Here is a 21,327-nt window from a genome sequence, read left to right on the forward strand (position 1 = left end):
TTTACAAGAGCTCTAGACACCTAAACGGTTCCTAAATCATGTTCATATGAAGTTGGTCATGTATTATGGTTAATCCGAATAACTTAATTAGTCTAATCTAATTTCAACAGATATTCACATCACCAGGTGATGCAAATCTTATAAATATTGACAAACAATATTCTCATTAATCATAAGACTTGAGATCGAATGATTTCCAAAATCCTACCCATATGGATATTTGGTAATACGTTTTAGTCTAATATTTATTGCGACTAATTATTAGTCTAGATTTATCATTAACTCAAAGTCTACATCATGATCTATCAAGTAAGGAACAACCAGGTAGGATCATATCGGATGTAGGGTCCGTTTGGTATACGAAATATACTGTTTGGAAATCCCACTTTAAACATCTCACTAAATCACAACCTAGACGTCATCCACGTATGTAGATCAATCAATATAACGACTTGGAGTCACTGATAAATCTTGTTTATAGGTTCATAATAATGACAATGAACTTAAACATAAGTTATACTTAAAGTATGGTAAGCATAACTCACTTACAAGGGGGTTTAGCGAGGAACCGATCTCTGTGCGGGCATAATTTTGAGCCGAAAGCTCTTCTTCTCGGGGCCTTCTGGCACTACGAGACTCACTAATAACACCTAGGAGGTGATAGAGAAAGGCTTAGAGGGTTTGGGGGTGTTTGGGAGAGAATATGTGAGAAAGGTGTGAAGAATTGAGTGATTAGCATCTTCTATTTATAGGCTGTGAATATGCTGAACGAACGGCGTTCCCGAACTGAACACTGTGCGTTCATTGGCCACGTGTCACCATTTGGTGGCAAGGCATGGGGAAGAAGCAGTGGCTCAGTTCGCGCCACGTGTCACTCGCTGGTTACTCTAAAAACTAATTATCTTCTGAAATACGCAACTTTTGCAAACGAGCTCCGTTTTTTGATGTTCTTTATATCCACGCATAGGTATCGACGGGATCTACAACTTCTGTTTAGCTTTGTCGGCTAATTTTGACTTTATTTTTAAAGTTATATTTTAATAGACTTAGACAATTAAAGTCCGTTAAAAATTCATAATTAAATTTGTCATCCGATATCCGTTTTCGACTGTCTTTATGTCGTCGAGCTCCTATTAATGAGATCTTCAATTATCATTTAGGTTGTGTCGGATAAAAATCAATCGATCTAAAATTTGTTTTCCGGACTGTGTACTACTACGCTAAATCTTAGAAAAATCATAACTTCTTCAAACGAAGTCAGATTTGGACGTTCCTTTTATGTATGTTATCGGTTTAACATATACTATGAATTTCATTTAGATTGATAAGGCTAAAAAGTAACTTATCAAAAATTCACTTTTTACGATACGCGACGCCGTGCCAGTTTTTTCGCAAAACTTCGATGGGTCATAGCTTCTTCGTTAGAAGTCAGATTTCAGCGTTCTTTATATGTACGAAATCCTTGTGACATATACTATACTTTGGTTAAGATTATTTATTCTAAATAATATTCTGTCAAAAAGTCATTTTTAATGCTTATTATCTCTAAATTGAATAGCCTGAATCTGTGGGCGTTACATTGATGAAGTAAGTCATTGAACACGTACATAAGGTCAATCATTCTCGCTGAATGTGAAGGCGACACAAATGTAAATACACGTTTTCTGAACTGTGCACAATTAGAACTAGGGAAGTATTCCCCGACCGAAAGCTGATAATCAGGAAGAAAACTTTCTTCTCGAAGCAAACTTGATAGTCATGTACCGAAAATAGAAGCTCATGTAGGTCAACTGGAAGTAAAGTAGTATATTCCTTGCATATAAGATAGTGACAGAGTAATGGGTGACATTCTACACACAACAATATACACACATAATCACCAAAACATGATTGCCCGAACATGGCCGCACAAACTGGTCTGTTCTGTAACCGGACCATGATTTCCCACCCGAGTTCAGGCCTACAGGTTGTAGTCACAACCGATTTGTATGCTCTGTCATGTTATAATCAAAAGAACCATTAATTAGGCAATTTAGTATGTATGTTCCGAAGGAGATTCCGAAATACACAATTTCGGATCACACATCCAGATCAAAATTCTAGAACCCATTTCCGGATACGGATTCCAGATGAAAACATTACAGATTAGGATTCGGGATAATAACATTCTGGATCCATATTCCAGAACTTTTCCTATTAATACATAAAAAGTGAACCTCTAGCAATCCAAATCAAAGCAAATCCGAAGTCACTCAATTCCAAGATGTGAAGTAGATCCGAAGCTCCTTTTGATCCGAGATGAAGTGTGTCCAAAGTAAGAGTCTGTACAAGCATTTAATGCTTTTTGTCTTTTATTGATGCAACGGTACTTAGGACTTTTTCAGCACATGTTTTAAGTGTCAGATTTTTCAAACTCGTTGTATTAACTAGTCCTTAGATTGTACTTCGGTTTGTACTAGGTTCCTCGTTTACTATTTAAGGAGTGAATGTTTCATGAATTAATTACCAAGAATAAAAGAAATCGATATTCTCTTCACATCAATACAAACTTCCTTGCAAGTCAATTTCTTTTACTTTCATTCTTCTTGTTCTAAATTGTCTTTACTTTGATTATACTCAAACTTACTTCATTTTTCTACTTGAATAATTTGTTGAATACAATCTTCAAGTCTCGACTACTTTACCAGACTTGACTGGACCTACTAATTAAAAGCAGACATTGATCTTAAATATTAACTCAAGATTTGAGTTTTCAAACCTTGTCCGTACATTGATTCTTGTTCTCACAATTGGTATTAGAGTTTGAGTGATTGTCCTTTGAATCCTTAAGAACAAATTATAATTGATCTAAGATTACCTGGGTATCTTAATCATTTATGTGTTCAGGATAAAAGTTCTTCTATATACCGCTTCTGCTATAATATCTTAACTTCAATGGCTGATCCTAATCAAACTCAAAAAATGTATTCGTTGCAAATAGCAAATAGCGTGGGTTGCCCCTCTCGTGCCCCATTGCTAGTTATTGAAGTATGATCAATAGAAATTTAGGATGAAAAGATTTTTACTTGGCAAGGAAAAAGGTGAAGAAATGTGGAGATCTGTGAAAGAAGGTCGACATGTTCCAGTAAGACAAACGGTGAGAGATGCCGCTGCAACTCTCATGGGCAAAGAAGATCAATGCCCAACACTTCTCACTGCTGCAAACATCAAGAAATTGCATGCAGATCAGATTGCTTTTTCCGAGATGTTGTTCTGTGTTCCTCTATCTCTCTTTGAGCACATCAAGCTATGAAAATTTGCAAAAGAGATTTGGGAGACTCTTGAAGATTTGTTTGAAGGGTCCAAGAGTATGAAAGATAAATGTATGATTTCAGTTGTTAACAATTTTGATACCTTCACCACCACTTCAGGTGATCCGTAGCATCGGCTTCAAATAGGTATCGAATTGTTGTAAACAACATGACTGCACACGAAATAATCAGAGCTCCTCTAGAGTAAAATCTGAAGTTTATCAATAGCCTCGGAAAAGGATGGGGAAAAGTCAGGTCATGTCTTCAGAGTAATGGATATTTGAAGAAGCTGAAGCTTTATCAACTCTTTGACGAACTACAAGGTCATGAATCTAATGTTGCACAAACATTAAGAGAACTGTATGGAGGTCCTATTGACCTGGTTAGTCATCTTAACCTACTTATTCTGAATCCACCCATTTCAGATCCCTTTGGAAATATCTCACATGTTTCGCCCATTCAACCAACCTTCCCCACTTCACCAACTTCACCTATTCCGAACCATCTAGAGAATCTTGATCATGATCCATTTGAGTCCAATGTTTGCTTCCAACAGGAGTTTGCACTATTGTCCATGAAATACAAGCATCCATGGAATCCCAATCACAAAACGTATAAAAACCGATTCCAAACCTCTCATCAAAATAATCCTCAACCATTTCCTGAACCTTCACAGAATCCACCTGCTTACAAACCTAACATCTCATCATCAAGTCATTCCTTGGAATCCCATGAAATTCCGAAGTCAGACAAACCCAAGATAGTTTGTCATAAGTGTGGACATGGTAACCATTTTTCCAAAGATTGTTTGGCTTAAACCACTCAGGAACCGAAGGTTAAGGAGTCTGCATACTATACCCACAAAGCTCAAGAGATGGCAGCAAGTGAGAAAGATTTTGTTACTATGGTATCAAGAGATGTTGAAGGGCACTGGTTTACTGGAGACGAGGATGATGTAAGTACTGGAAGGAATATGTGTCTTATGGCAAGACAGTCGATCAAATGTGATGAAGGCTACTGGTCATTAGGTTCAGAAGAAGACGATAAGGATGTTGAGCCGAACTTTTGCTACATGGCAACCAATGATCCACCAGGCAGAAACATTGTTCAGTAGATAAAATCTATGATTACTGAAAATAATTTTTATTTATCTCTTTGTGAACCATACCTAACCCAGATCCAAACAAATATGACCATCATCTATAAAGCCTATGAGTCAGCCATAGAATCAAGTGAGATGCAGGAAAGTGAACTGACTCGCCTTAGACTACGCTTTGAAGATATAAAGCTTAAGATAGAATCACTAGAAAGAGAGCTTGTAATGTATCAAGATGAATGTATCATTTTAAAATACAAATGTGAAATCACATTTTCTGAAAGAAATGCTTTAGTTTCTGATAACAAACGTCTCAATGCCAAAATTAATGCTTTACATCATTCAATAGATATTCTTAAAAAATGAATAGATGACTTGTAATTTTTTTGTCATCCATGGTCCAAAGCACTAGGCCTCGGAAGTGAGTTTCCGAAACTTGTTGCTCGTCTCTTGAAGGAGTTGCAAAATCTAACTTTTATAGGAGACGTTCCGAACCGCAAACATTCAGACACCACTATCTCACCATTGTCGCCCCTTCCTGAGACATCAGACCAATTCCAATATTTGATTCCTGAGTTCCAATCCATAGTTGTCAAATGTCCTGATTCCACGCCTCTTCCGCCACCGATACCCCAGGACTTGAATCAGAATTTAGATTCATTCCCTGACATCATCTATACCAAAGTTCAAATTCCAAAATTCGGTGCTATGAACAATTGTGTTGTTGAGGAAATAATTCTCGAAACAACTGGACATGACTCTGATAAATTAGATTTCATTTGGGCATCATTAGATAGTGATGTTGATGAAGAAATTGTATGTGATGATTCATCTGCCTCGTGTGTCTCTAATTCTGAAGTGATCTAAAAAACAACTCTATTGACAATCAAGCCTAAGTTTAACAATCCATCATCTGGACAAACTTCCAAGTCTTCATCTGACTCTCAAAGAATCCTTGGTTAAATAAGAAAGATGTTTTCAACCCGAAGACCGAAGCCAAAAAATGCCCTTAAGAAAAAAATTAGGTCAAGGCAAGATTCCAGATTTGTTGAGAGATCAAAAAAGAAAGTATCTCGGACAGTTAGCCCAACCACTAGGAACCACAATACCTTTTCGCCTGTCAAAATTCTTAAAAGGCCATCCAATTCTCCTAGTCAGGTTGCTCAAAAAAAGTTTGTCAGTTCCAATCCAAAAAAGGTTACTGTTGAGACTCATCTTGTAAAAACTAACTCTCCTCAGATAGTTTCTTTTGTATTTATTTCTCAATCTGATGGTACTATTTTCAAACCACAACTATTTCTGAAACTAAATGTACCATCAAAAGAGCAACCAAAGAATGAGTTGATAAGAACATTGTTGTTAAAAAATCCTCAAATGATTCAAAACAAAAATTTGAGAGGAAAGTAAGAAAAGGTTGAAAATGCTTCTGTAACTTCTATCAACACAGTGATTCCTACATCTTAGAAATTTTTGGTCCAAGAAAAGTGGTGCCAAACACCCTTTAGTTGAATACAATTCTTGGATTAAAGAAAAAACCCTTGTATTTTGTTTCTTTCCCAAAGTTTCTCGGAACAAACCCTCTGATACACTAGTTGTTCCAAAGTCACAATTAAAGTCCAAAGCCTGTGCCAAAGTCCCTAAACCTAACTTGGAGCCTAAAAACACAAAAGCACACCGATTTTGCAGGCACTCTGTGCTTCAGAACTAGATAAAATATGGTATATTGATAGTGCATGTTCCATGCACATGACGGGGCAGAAAGACTTTCTGCATGATCTCAAACCCGCTATAAACACTAGTTATGTGGCGAATGGCAACAACTCAAATTCACAAATCAAAGGTTATGGCATCCTCACCAACGACAACTTCTCTGTCTCCAATGTGGCATATGTAGCTGACCTGAAACACAACCTTATTAGTGTGGCTCAACTCACTGAATCAAACCGAAGAGTTGAGTTCTGCAAAAAGCATAGCTACATCATGATAGAAGATCGGAAATAATGTCTAATCAAATCCAATTGTAGCAAAAACAAGTATCCATTATACATCAACATCATCATTGGCAAGCCTCAATTCTGTCTTCTCTGAAAGGTCGTTCCTGACGTTAGTTGGCTATGACATCGGAGGCTTGCTCATCTAAACTTCCGATACATGAATGATCTTGTTTCTGGTGAAATGGTTCAAGGTCTTCCACTCTTCAAGTTTTAAAATGATCATCTATGTGCTGCATGTGAATGTGGGAAGCAATCCAGAAAGGTCATCCCATTATCATTGAAAAGTAAATTTCGGAACCATTAGAACTTCTGCATATTGATTTTTGTGGACCCTCCACAATAGAAAGTATGCATCACAAAAAATACATTCTTGTGATTGTTGATGACTACACAAGGTTCACCTGGGTTTTCTTCCTTAGGCTAAAATATGAAACACCCTTAGAACTTATTACTTTCATCAAAGGAATTAAAGTTCCTGTCAAACTTCCTGTAATAAGAATCCGAAGTGAAAATGGCTCGGAATTCACCAATGTCACCATTGAGACATTCCTCTCCGAAAAAGGCATCGAACACAATTTCTCAGCTCCCTACACTCCTCAACATAACGATGTTATTGAAAGAAGAAAACGTAATCTCCTTGAAGCCGCTCGATCAATGATCAACTTTGCTAATCCACCACTTTATCTCTAGGCTAAAGCTATGTCCATTGCCCACTTCACTCAAAACCGAAGCATCATTAATCGACATCTCAACATGACACCGTATGAAGCCATGAATGATCGAAATCCGAGTATCTCGTTCCTACATGTTTTCGGCTGCAAATATTTTATAAAAAACAACCGTGATCAACTCATCAAGTTCCAACCCAAATCCGATGAAGCAATCTTTTTGGGATACTCAACAAAATCCAAAGCCTACAGATTTCTGAATCATTGAACTTGTGTACTTGAAGAAAGCTTTGATGTTACTTTTGATGACAACCTTATTCAGAATTTTGGCCCAATTCATGTTACGGCCCACATCATGGAGTCCGATGCTCCATCTCTAGGATCTCCGAATTCCCAAATCATCTATGAAGTTGACTTCGAAAGCCTGTTCGTACCTTTAGAAAATGATCTTGATTCAGAATCTCAATCAAGACCATCCTCATCAACTGTAGATCCAATTTCTCAAAATATTTCTGGTCCGACCCCTACCCTTCCTCCATTTGATTTCAAACCGTTTCAACCTTCTTAGGTTGAAGGGGAGAATGGTCATCCTTCCCTCCAATCAGATGTGGATGGATTTCAAGATGCATCAAATCAATTCGTTGAATTTGATCCTATTCCGAACAACAACAAAGACGATGCTAACTTCTTTGAATTTCCGAACGAAAACGGCGTCGACATATCCAGTTCAAAAGTTCAGGGGGAGCATCATCCTCAAATTCAAACTGTTTAGGGCGAGCAACACAACTCATTGTTGATGTTGGATCATCCGCTGCATAAGAGCTTCCGAGATTACACATCTAGACAAAGGATCATCCTCCAAATTCAATTCATCGGAAATCTCAGCGTTGGTATTCAAACTCGCTCTGCTACAAACATCCAAAACAAATGTCATTTCTCAGCATTTATCTAAATGGTTGAACCAAAATCCATCAAGGAAGCATTATAACATGCTGATTGGATTACAACCATGCAAGAAGAATTAGCAGAATTTGATAGAAATGAAATGTGGACTCTCGTCCCTCCTCCTCCGGATCACACTATCGTTGGAACAATATAGGTATTCTGAAACAAGGCAGGTGGCGCCGGAGTTATTATCAGAAACAAATCAAGATTGGTGGCCAAAGGATTCACTTAGATGGAAGGACTTGATTACGACGAGACTTTCGGTCATATTGCTCGTCTTGAAGCCATTAGAATCTTTCTTGCTTATGCAGCTCACAAAGGCTTTAAGGCGTACCAAATGGACGTTAAAAGTGTTTTACTCAATGGTGAATTGGATACTAAGGTGTATCTCCAATAGCCCCTAGTTTTGTCAATCCTTCTTATCCGAACTATTGCTACAAACTTCGAAAAGGTGTTTATGGCCTTAAGCAAGATCCACGCTCCTGGTACGAGACTCTCACTAATTTTCTTAATCGTTCCCGTTTTCAAATAGAAATGATTGATCCTACCCTATTCTGAAGATCAAATGGAAACCATTTCATGTTAGTCCAAATTTATGTTGATGACATCATTTTTAAATCCACGGATTCAAAGATGGTTGCTGATTTTGCTAAGTTAATGGTTATTTGATTCCAAATGAGCATGAATCGTTAATTAAGTTTCTTTCCCGGACTTCAAGTCAAGAAAACCAACAGATGAATCTTTATTCTCCAGGAGAAATACATTTCTGAACTTCTAAAAAAGTATTCAATGGACACTTGTGCCTCTATCAAAGGTTCCTATGGGTTTCAGACACAAGATCTTCTCAGACCCATCAGGTGTTGTTGTTGATCAAAAGAAGTACAGATGAATGATTGGATCGATACTCTACCTTACAGCTACTCGTCCGAACATCATGTTCACAACATGCCTATGTGCCAGATTTCAGGTCAATCCGAAAATGTCTCATCTTCTGGCGGTCATGCAAATATTTTGATATCTCAAAGGAACAAAGAGCCTCGAAATTTGGTATCCAACCAATGAAAGTTTCCTTCTTCGGGCATATTCCGATTCAAAATATGGAGGTCTTCAATTGGATAGAAAAAGCACCTTAGGAGGTTGTCCATTTTTGGGTGGAAGACTGGTTAGCTGGTCATCTAAGAAGCAGAACTACATTGCTCTCTCAACAGTCAAAACAGAATACATTGCTGCTGCAAGCTGCACTTCGCAAGTTCTTCGGAAGAAATCTTAGATTTTAGATTATGGTTATCGATTTCAAAAAATTCCAATCTATTATGATTCTCAAAGTGCCCTTGCAATTTCTCACAATCCAATTCAGTACTCTATGACAAAGCACATCGATATTCGGTACCATTTCATTAAAGATCATGTTTTAAAAGGAAACACTGAACTTATTTTTTTTCCATATGATGATGAAAGTGTTGATGTCTTTACTAAGGCTAGATGAAACCAAATTTAATAGGTTTCTGAACAAAATGGGTATGATGTTGCCTGATCCACAATTCTTCCAAGAGGCTTGTACTCTCTGATGGAGACATCAGAAAGTGAAATAATTCTGTTGTCAAAATCTTTTCATCTCAGAATCATTTCCTCTTGGAAAATATAAGATCATTTTACGTGTCTTTTTGTCTAACATCTTCTTCTAGTTTTAAGTTATATGGTTTTCCTCATCTTTTTAAGATCCTAACCAATATAGTTACATTGGTGTTTTTGCTTTGATATATCATTAGAATTTATTTCAAATTGAAGAGTTATGAAGTTCACCTCAGAATTCAAATCCGAAACAATAATGTGCGTTCATCTCTTACCCTTCTCCAAGCTATGGTCCCTCATGTCTTGGAATCTCAATTTGTTTAAAACTGTCCTCTAAGATCTTTATGCATTTTACCTCTGATATTCGGTCTAAGATTGTGCCGTCTTGAACTCTATATCATGTACTAATCATGTGTTCACCTTCTTTTCAAAGCATCTTATGACATCTCGCCTTAGAATTTCCTTAATCCGAGATCCTCAATTGTAAAAAGGAGTACAAAGTTTTTCATTAAATTTTTTATTTTCGAAACATTTTTCTCAGAAAATTAACGATATTTTTTCTTGATGATTATCCTTTAGTACTCAATAAACATGCTTTTGCACAAGTCTCGATAAAGTGCATATCAACTCAAACTGAAACGACGGTTTTCCATATTCGCACGTATATCCGTCCCATCTTTCGCACTTACAATTTTTAAGAATACCAATTTTGGCAACACATTAAATTCGACCCATTTTTTCCTTCGGGTGTCATAATTACTTTTTTCTAACCCGACCCGAAAATCGAACCTATAAAATGATTTCAAATGCCAACTGTTCCTCTTTTATGCTTTATTCATCTTCTTCCTGAAATTTCTCTATGCAATTGTTCTTCGAGCATTCAAACCTTCAACAATGACATCTACTCAAAATGTTCCTGAAACCACAAAACCTGCAATAAAGAAGAAATCTTCAAAGGGTTCTGCATCCTCATCATCGACTGAACCGATCCTAAGAGAAACTATCTAACTTTTCTCACTCGACCCCATGGATTACGATGAATCTATTCGAGTGATGACCGAGTTCATCTCCCATCACCCTATTGCTGTTCCACTTATGAAAACTCCAAATCCTCAACTTCCATTACATATTCTTCACACAACTTTTGAAAGAATCAAGATCGAAGATGATGTTCTTGACACCAAAATCACAGGTGACAGGATTGTTCTTGTAAACAAGTAGACGTTTCTCAAGGCTATTGGTATCCCAGAAAACCCCAAGGGTTTTCAAGTTCATGAACCTACTTCTGAAGAGTTTCAAACCTTTCAGAATCAAATTGGGTAGCGGTAAGTTTAAGGCCAAAAAATTCAAGAAATCAGTGGTTCCCGGACTATGGACTGTATTGATGCACTTAATCCTTCGAGGATTATCAGAGAAACATGGTGGAACTGACACCATGAGCAAGGATTGGCTATATGTTGTGTATAACATCTTCTCCGGATGAAGCAACACTGTCTATCTGACCGAGGTCCTTTGGCAAGACTTTCGGAAGTTATCTATCAAGAGGAAGTTGAATGAGATATCGAGTCTGAGATTCTGGGCTCTCATACTCCAACAAATCTACAAGGACTCAAGGTTTGAGTCTTCTAACCTTGTCCGTGCATTGATTGTTTTTCTCACAGTTCCTCGGATTCCGGACGAATTATTAATATTTCGGAGGTGTTATATGGATTCCAGATTCGTTCCGGACGAGTCAAAATGAGGATATTTGTAAGTTTTTTTCGATATAACATACATATATAACTAAATGTACTAAATACACATAAGTATAAACTTATATATAAAGAGTGATACTATTCACCGCTAGAAGACATTTGGGAATTATTGAGTTCAAAACGGTCTCCAAAATGTAGCACTACAAGAAATAAAGACAATAGCGATGACGCAATTAGTGGCGTCGCATACTATTAGTGGCAACACGTAATTTGTGGGTTACGTGTCGCCGCTAATAATGTGCGTCGCCGCTATTGGTGGAAAACTATGATGCTCGTCAATTTAAAAGAGTAAACATCGACGACATTTGGATCACTTGCAGCGAGACAACAACGACGACAGGTCGCAGCTAATAGCTTTAGCGGCGAAAAACCTACTCTTTAGCGGCGACGCCTGTCACCGCTAATGATCGCGTTTCTTGGAATGTAGGTTGTAGCAGTTTGAAATGGTCTTTAGTATATAGATTCGAGAAGTGACGTCGAGTGAACTCCAAAATGATATTTATAAGGGGACCACAACATCGGATCGGATACTATAACCGTTATTATTTCCTAAAAATGGATCCTAAATGACATGTTCTAGATCTTGTGGTCATTAAAAAAAAAGAACTTTTTGTTTTTAAAATATCATTTGAAAAGTTGTTAGATTATTCGACTTCTCTTATGTTTATTCTTGAGGATGATTCCAAATTTAATGACAAGATGCATAAATGTGTTTAAATTTTAATAAAATTGTATATAATGAGGTTATCAATAATATTTTAGTTAAAATATTCAATTAGGATGGTAATTTTTTTTAATATTTTTTTGTAGGTTAAAAATGACAAAATAAAATACCATATTTTATTATTATTATTATTATGATTTTGAACTTTTTAAAAATTCTTGGGACACAAAACCAAGAAACCTGGAAACGAATACAAATCTCCCTTAATAAATGAAGATTTTCTGCCACGTGTCACCTCCTCTTTCAATACGACAAACGACATTTTTGTAATTTTTTCAATTAAATTAAATTCCACTTGGCAAATTGTAGATTTTATGGGTTTTTTTTATCAAATTAAAAAATGTCAAATATTACTGCATCTTATACAAATAAAGGAAACTTGAATATCTCCTCCTGCTTTTTGTCAATGAATACATTAAATCCAAATATATCTTCCTAAATTACATACACAATTTTCGGAAATCACCACTCAAATTGACTCTTATTTGCATAAATTTATCAAATTTCAATTCATTCACAGCTATTCTTCATATCCTTTCCAAATTCAATTTTATAAAATATATACAGCTACAATCTTGTTCATATGTCGCGTTTTATTGAGAGATTGAAGGTTTACAACATCACCATGTTCATCATCAAAGTCCATTATCGACAATCCTCCTACATAATAAATGAAAATACTTTTGGATCTTGTCATATTCTCTTTCATTTTGACGCATGTTATTTTTTAGGATTTTTAAAATAGTTATTTTCCACTTGTCATTTTTTAGGGATTTCAATCTTTTCTTAAAATAAATTTTCAAAAAATTCTAATGGGTTATATATATGTAAGGTTATCATTATATTAAGGGGGTGTTTGGCTTAGCTTTTTAGAGGGCAAAAGATCTTTTTGGAAAAGTTACAAAAAGTTGATTTTGGCCATTCAAAAGTTAAGTCAAACACCCCCTAAGTTGATAATAAATTATCATAAATGATTCAAACCATTTGATTTCTTTCATAAATGCTCCAAAAAATTACATTTTTTTAATGGAAAAGCATTATTGTATAAAATATTCAATGTTTATATATTAATATTAAATTTTTATTTTTAATAAACCCATGTGATACACGAGTCTCACACCTAGTAAACTAATATAATACCATTACATTGATGTAGAATTAGTTGGCTGATTCAACATGATTTCAACACCTTCTAGCTTGAGACTAATACTGTAATACATAATTCACATGTCGTAATTAGGAGCGATGGATAATTAAGAGAACTCGATTAATCATGCCATTGCCACTACCCCAAACAATGAAGCCGATCGAAATTGTTAACCGGAAATATATATATATATATATATATATATATATATATATATATATATATATATATATATATATATATATATATATATATATATATATATAACTTTACCCCTAGGTGTCATTTCTCTTTGTTCAGCTACAACATCATCAAAATCATTAACACCTTTTTCCGAATCACCCGAGAGAGAAGGTATATCACAATCTAGAGCTTCTACTGTTAAGTTAAAAGTGTTTGTTTGGAAATTATATATATTGCCAATTTTGTTTTTTAAATATACCCATCTTGTGTATTTGGCTTTCAGATTGTCATATGCGTTTTTTCATTTGTTTTTGACTCAAGTCAACGTCAAATTTTTCCTTAAGAACTCTTCAAATCCTTATCTATGAATCTTTCTGCAAACTTAATCATTTTCTACTAACACTCTCTACTTCTTCAATACAAGTATCCAATAAACATTTTAAATGCTCATTGGTCCAGTGTTCTTTTTCTCCTATTTCTAATAATCAATATATCATAGATAAATAAATTTTCATAAGGTATTGTAGCATTCACAAATTTACAAATATGATTTCATATGGTGTTGCATATCATACACATTCCAACAAAAAAACAGTCAACAACTAACATCATTATTTCATATTTCTAAAACCAAATAACGACTTTCAGAACATTCAACAACAATTTTCAACACATTCAACAATAATTTGAAACAGTAAATAGTATTTTCTGCAAGAATCACAACATTCACATCATTATTTCATATTTCCAAAACCAAATAACGATTTTCAGCACATTCAACAACAATTTGAAACAATAAAGAGTATTTTCAGCAAGAATCACAACATTCACATCATTATTTCATATTTCCAAAACCAAATAACGATTTTCAGCACATTGAACAATAATTTGAAACAATAAAGAGTATTTTCAGCAAGAATCACAACATTCACATCATTATTTCATATTTCCAGCACACATTTTCATATTTAATCAAGAAAAAAGCTTGATTTCACAAATGTTATAGATTTTCAACAACATTCAACAAGAAATGAATTTTTTGTCATTATTTTTGAATTTGTAACATCTAACACCAAATTTAAGAAAGAAAAAGCATTTCCAGCAAAAGGAAACAACATATTTGACTAGATTATAAACTTTTCTAGCAAAACGAAACACCAATTTCATGTGAGATTTGAAAAAAAAGAAATAGATGCATACCTTCGTTTTCAGTGAAGTCCGACAGCCGACAATGAGGGAGGGAGGTGGCGCAGCGCTGAACTCCGGCAGGTGGAAGGCTTTTGTGTTTGGTCGGCGTAGCCTCCTCTGATCGGAGATCAGTGGTGGAGTGAGGCAGGGAGTTAAGGGTTGAGGCGCCGATGGAGATGTATCAGATGGTAGGCGAGTTCGTTCAAGGGAATAGAAAATATGCGGCGTTTTTTTAGGTCAAAAGCCCGCAAATGTGAGAAGTAGGTAGTCCATTTATATGCGGTGAAAACCTCGCACAGACGTTTTTAGATCTTAGCCTTTCGAAAAAACAAACACTTTGCGAGGATAAAAGTCTGCACGTTGTCCGCATGACGCAAACAAAAATGGTCAAGAAGAGCTTTAAAAAAAACAAACACCACCTTAATAATTAGGATGACGAGGACATTTACATTTTTTGTATTAATAATAAGCTGAATGTTGTCGTATCTTGTTTTACTATAAAAATGTGATTTTTGTTCTATACCTGAGTCCAAATCGAACAATGTGACATTATCTTTTTTTTTTATCATGTTGTGTACTATATGTATAACGAGTGAGGTCTAAAAAAACAAGCAATATGGACTGTTTGGATTAATTTATGAATTCTTTTGTTTTTCAACAAATGCAATTTATTTTTAAAAATACTTACAGACTAGCACCCATAACATGATGTTAACGAAATACTATCACTTCAGTGAATTTTAATTGTATTTTATCAACAAAATCAAATAGTAATACATATTTATGATACATACTTTTTAAATCAATAGTATTTTGTAAAAAAAAAAAACTTAAAAATATTAATCCACTTGTGACATTTAACTCTTTTACAAAAGACAAAGGATAAGATGTGTTCGCTTTATGGTTGGTGTGTTTTTTTTTTTTTTTTTTTTTTTTTTTTTTTTTTTTTTTTTTTTGAAGATATTCATTTCAAAATAAGAAGAGTTGTATGTGCAATTGGTATTTAATCACGTTTTTCCTGATGGCCCAATATGGTGGCGGTGTTTGAATTTGACCTAATGTGACATGTGAATCAAGTTAATCAACTTTTTTCATATGATCTTATAATGATAAACGAGGGAATCTTGATACAGCGAAACCCTTTTTTTTTGAACGATTTATTTTTTGAAAACGACAAATAAATATCAATAAAAAGTGACACCTAACAAGGAGCCTAGATGAGGCACAAAACAAAATTTACAAGAACATTCCAAGATAAGGAAAAGGGTACAATACCAATCACTCAACCTACAAGGATTATACCCCCTATGTTTACACCAGCGAAATTACATCATCTGCCACAAAAGTAGGGGATTGTGCTATCTTGTTATGAATTTTGTCATTCCTAGCCTTCCAAATTTGCCATAAGAGACCATAATATACAAAATCATAATCTTACGTTTACTTGGGCAATATATTACTCCAATAAAAAATGAAAGTCAAGAATTTAGATACAGTGCAAAACTGTCTTTGAGGGATCCCATACCACTGAAGATCCATTTGATCACTGTCCTTGTGTATGTGCACCCAACAAGAACATGATATACAATTTCTTCTCCTCAATAACATACGTGACAAATTGACAGCTAGTAAATGAAAATTGAAGACCTCGTTTTTCTAGTTTTATGGCTACAAGAGTATGACCAATCCTTGCTCTCCAAATAAAACCAAATACTTTCAGTGGAATAGTTTTTATCCATGCAATTCGCCATATATTAGTGTGATTTTCATATCAGTGGCTTGTCTAGCCGCTTCCACTGTGAACTCTCCATCCGGATTAAGTTTGCAGTTAAACTCATCTTTCTACTACGAAAAGTGTAAATACTGTAAGGTAATACCTTATGATTCGATGAGTCAAAAACACGATATGCTGATAGATCAGCGTCAGCGTCTACTACATCTATAGCGCCAACGTATCAAGCTTATAAGCGTCAGCTTATATATCCAATTGTAATCTTTTGTATATTAGGTAATGATATAGATAAGTATAGAATAGATCACATATCTATTATCTTTGTGATAAGATCGGCTTTTAGTATAGATTATATGCAATCCCTTGAATCATGAGATTGATATGTATAGATTATTATGTATAACATTAGGGAAAACCCTAATGTTGTGAACACGGCTTGGTGTCGTAATTGTCTTTTTGACAATCTTCTTCTTGGTGATGACAAAACCTCTTTCTTGATGAAAGAAACAATTTGAAGAACTCTCTGTATCTTTTAAATTCGGTTCTTTATTTTTCGCTGTTTAAGTTTTTTTTTTAGTATTTATACTTGAAGTATATCCGATCCATACAAACCTTCATTTGATATCAGAAATGACATATTCTGGAACTTGTGGTCATTTTTCAGAAAAAAAATTATTGTTTTTAAAATATCATTTGATCAGGGGTTAGATACTTAGATTTTTCGATTTCTCTTATGTTGAGGATGATTCCAAATTTAATTAATGACAAGATGCATAAATGTGTTTGAATTTAAAAAAAAATGTATGTAATGAGGTTATCGATAATATTTTAGTTAAAATATTCAATTAGGATGGTAACAAATACAAATAAACTAATATAATACCATTACATTGATGTAGAATTAGTTGGCGATTCAACATGATTTTAACACCTTCTAGCTTGAAACTAATACTGTAATACATAATTCACATGTCGTAATTAGCAGCGATGGATAATTAAGAGAACTCGATTAATCATGCCATTGCCACTAACCCAAACAATGAAGCCGATCGAAATTGTTAACTGGAACTATTATATATATATATATATATATATATATATATATATATATATATATATATATATATATATATATCATCGTAAGACGTACATAAAAGCTAGCTAGAGATTAATGGTATGGAGAAGTTGCTTGAATCCTGTGCTTTCTCTTTTGAAGGAACCTCTGTAAAGATCTCTTCATGGAAAGCCCACCTGGGCTACACACAGGAGGCGATATCAAAGGCGAAGATGGCTCCAAAGAAGTGGTAAAGTTCTGTGTTCTCCTCCATTTTTCCTCCATTTGTTCGCTTGCTACCTTTATTATAGTCCTTGCCTGCAATAAAAATCCAATTAGAACCACCTTTCTGAGATGCTTAATTGCAAGATCTAAACACAACAAATATTTTATAATTATGTTAATATATATGAGCTTCGAGATAAAATTTTGATGTTGGTATAATGATTAGTACATATCTTCAAGAGTAAAAGCTCGTTTCCTGTAAAAAAAATTATACATGGATATATAACAGATATATCTTGTAATGATATAAGATTTAAGTCTCTTTCCAAACCTCAAAAAAATCCAAGTAAGATAAATTTATTAAATATCGAACAAATTATCAACAGAAAATACCTAAAAGTCATTTCAAAAGATTAATTAAAACTGTTCATTTGATAAAAAAAATCCAAATTTCAGAACATGGTTGATAATAAACACATAATAGAATTCTTATACGATTTATAACATAAAATAGAAGACATTTCTTTATATATAACTAAAGCTTCTTTCTAAGAACAAGAAAAAGGGTAAGTTTGGTGGCCATCATTTTACGACACGTGACTTTATTTCTTTCAAAAACCTTAAAAACATAAAATAAAATATCAAACCGAATTTCTTAATTTATATATACTAAATTTCTGTACAGCAAATTGCTATACAACTATAGAAAATACCTGAAGCTCAGTGACGTCACAAACGCTGACTTTTCCGTCATAAAAGATTGTTAGCTTCTGCCTTTCCTTTGAATCCTCACCCACTGTACCCAGTTCCTCACTATTTCGTCGAAAAAAAAGAAGAGAGAGAAGAAGAAATCTATTAGTTAGTATATCAAATACTATGTTAGACATAATGTTAATGCAATATTCATATTGTTTTTCTAAATGATATAAATTAATAAAATTTAACCAGTTATATATACCAGTATGACTTATTTCTCTTTTAGTTGAAATCTTTGTATTTGTGCTGTTTATTCTGAGTTAGTGACTTAACAAATAGGTTGAAACTTTCATCTTCAATACATATATATGATGCGTATATCTCAACATTTTATAGGTTTATAGTGTATGCATAAAAGTAAAAATATATATTTGGTAATAACTAATAAGAATGCATTAACCGAATGCGTAAGTATATATTAGTATGCTAAAAAGAAAGTGATGAGGTAAAGAAGTTACCTGGTTTTTTCTTGACCATGATGGTGGTGATCCGAGAAAAGGTATGGTGATGGCGGCACAAGGCGGAGTTCCAAATTGCAGTTCCTCCTCATATTCCGAGAGAGAGAGAGAGAGAGAGAGAGAGAGAGAGAGAGATGAGAAGGTATGTCTTTATATCAGTATCTGTGTATGAATTTTTGTCGCAACAATCGAGATAAAGCAATGAGAAAAGAGGTATTATATATTATACGAGCTGCAGACAAGAAAGAGAGAGAGAGAGAGCGGCGGAGTGGAGAAGCATGAAAAAAAACACGTTTAGAACGCTGTTGATAGCGACCAATGAACAGCGGCGCCTCCAGCTTTACTCATTTCCACGTTCTTTTACTTTCACGTGCACGGATAGTCGACACCCCACACGCCACCCTATGATTACTTAATTGATTATAACAAAGATTGCGGAAATAAGTAGTTGATTGGCGAGTTAATAATAGACTTGTGCTTAATTGATTAATTCATCCGTGTATGAAAAATAATCCGAATCATCCAAAACCCAAGACGTGATAGTAGGTTTGTATTCATATTCCATATTTTATTATAGTCAAAATTACATGATCACGACAAGTCGGAAGATCTACCCACTTGTTTTTGTGGTTTCTAAAATTTCTCCCATTTATCATTTTGGTTAATGTCGTCTACTTGAAGCCGTTAGTCGTCTAAGGTGGCCTCCTCGCCTACGTGGCTTCCTTCGCTGCTAGATCAAACACTTTTAATGACAGATGAATTACGCCGGTAGAAAGATTTATGGTAATTAGAATTGTTTAAATGTCTTAAAAAGAAAAAAAAAGAAGCGCGACACTTATAATTTCTCCGTCTGACGTTTTGTAAATCAGGTTACGTCGTTTAGATCTCCACTAAATTTAAAGTTCTTGGGTTTAGAAATCTTCTTTATGATGGAATAATTCAGAATTAGACTTATTTGTTTTTATGTCATGTTTTTATTATGTGTTGAATAATTCAAGCCATGTTGGCTATTGAAGTCCGGTTCTTAAGGCAGTAGGGGTAGTTGCAGAAATTTTAGCATTTTCTCTGTTTAAATAGATGGATAGTATGAACGTTGATTGTATCCCTTTTCACTTTCAATTCAGTGAATAAACAAGGCTTCCAGCTTTGAAGCATTGTGCTGTGTTATTTTTCCTTTTTCCTTCTTTGCCCCTGTTACTGTTTTATAGCTAATCACAGATTGCAGGCTTGAAAAAAAGCCAACAATTGGTATCAGAGCATACCTGGTACATGCCCAAGTATCAACCTAGAGAAGAAGAGATGGCAGGCAGTGGCAACAATGGGAATGGTGACAAAGACGGGCAAATCACCCTGCACTACCCGATGTTGACAAGGAGCAATTACAGTGCATGGGCAATCAAAATGAGGGTCTTTATGTTGGCCCAGGGAGTTTGGGATGCAGTAGAACCCAGAACTGCTAACACCCTCGTTGAAGGAAAGAAGGACAATATGGCTTTGGTTGCCATTTATCAGGGGATACCTGAGGATTTGCTGATGACATTGGCGGAGAAGAAGACTGCTAAAGAAGCCTGGGAAGCTTTAAAAGTCATGTTTGTAGGGGCAGATAGAGTGAAGGTTGCAAGGATTCAAACACTAAAAGCTGAACTTGAAGCCATGAGTATGAAAGAAACAAAAAGTGTTGATGATTTCACCAGAAAAGTCATCAACAAAGTCAGCACATTACGAACCTTGGGAGATAAGGTAGAAGAATCTCAAGTTGTGAAGAAGTTGCTGAGGGCAGTATCGTCCAAATTTCTTCAGATTGCCTCGACACTCGAGCAATTTGGAGACTTGGAATCAATGTCCGTTGAAGAGGTGATCGGGAGACTCAAGCATATGAAGAACGTATGAAGAGTACTGGTGATAGTGATGATCGAAAGCTCCTGTTAACTCATAAAGAATGGTCCGATAGAAATAAAAAGAAGTCGGATGGTGACTCAAAACAAAGATCAAACCGTGGTGGATCGGGTGGAACACATGGCGGTCATGGCAGAGGAAGAGGAAGAAACGGAGGAGGACGTGGTGGTCGCGGTGGAAGAGGAAGAACATATCACCACAAGGATGGCAATCCCGGTGCATCAAGTAGTCGTGACAAAAGTGACATTCAGTGCTATAATTGCCAAGACTATGGGCATTATGCATCTGAATGTAAGAACCCATGAAAAGAACGAATCCATGAAACAAACCTGATTCAAGAACACGATGATAATGAGCCTGCACTACTGCTGTCATGCTGTGACAATGATGGAGATATTGGTCAGGTGCTTTTAAATGAAGAAAAAATAACTCCAGAACTAAGGAAACAAGGAGATGAAGTGAGAAGATCAAGTATATGGTATCTAGATACAGGAGCAAGTAATCATATAACGGGAGATAAACACAAGTTTAGAACTCTAAATGAAACAGTCCAGGGATATGTAAAGTTTGGTAATGAAGCAAGAGTTAGAATTGAAGGAAAAGACTCAATTGTGTTTCAATGCAAGGATGGTGGGCAACGAAAAT

At 35.1% G+C, this 21,327-nt stretch overlaps 2 protein-coding genes across 2 annotated transcripts; one reads left to right on the forward strand and one right to left on the reverse strand.

The window, feature by feature from the left end:
• Positions 1–17,160: 17,160 nt before the first annotated feature.
• On the reverse strand, positions 17,161–18,987 carry LOC145063543 (protein TIFY 5A-like). The gene is made up of 3 exons (XM_079011139.1): positions 18,787–18,987; positions 18,286–18,385; positions 17,161–17,665 (listed from the first exon to the last, which is right to left on the reverse strand). The coding sequence occupies exons 1-3, from the start codon at positions 18,876–18,878 to the stop codon at positions 17,462–17,464; spliced, it is 396 nt and encodes a 131-aa protein (XP_078867265.1). The 5' UTR covers positions 18,879–18,987; the 3' UTR covers positions 17,161–17,461.
• Positions 18,988–20,055: 1,068 nt separating this feature from the next.
• Positions 20,056–20,676, forward strand: LOC145063892 (uncharacterized). Its single transcript, XM_079011455.1, has one exon. It carries the CDS (start codon positions 20,056–20,058, stop codon positions 20,674–20,676), a length of 621 nt encoding a protein of 206 aa, XP_078867581.1.
• The last annotated feature ends 651 nt before the right edge of the window (positions 20,677–21,327 follow it).

This window comes from Lactuca serriola, chromosome 7, assembly GCF_051521515.1.
Source record: "Lactuca serriola cultivar US96UC23 chromosome 7, Lser_US96UC23_V15, whole genome shotgun sequence".
In the NCBI taxonomy this organism is placed as follows: Eukaryota; Viridiplantae; Streptophyta; class Magnoliopsida; order Asterales; family Asteraceae; genus Lactuca; species Lactuca serriola.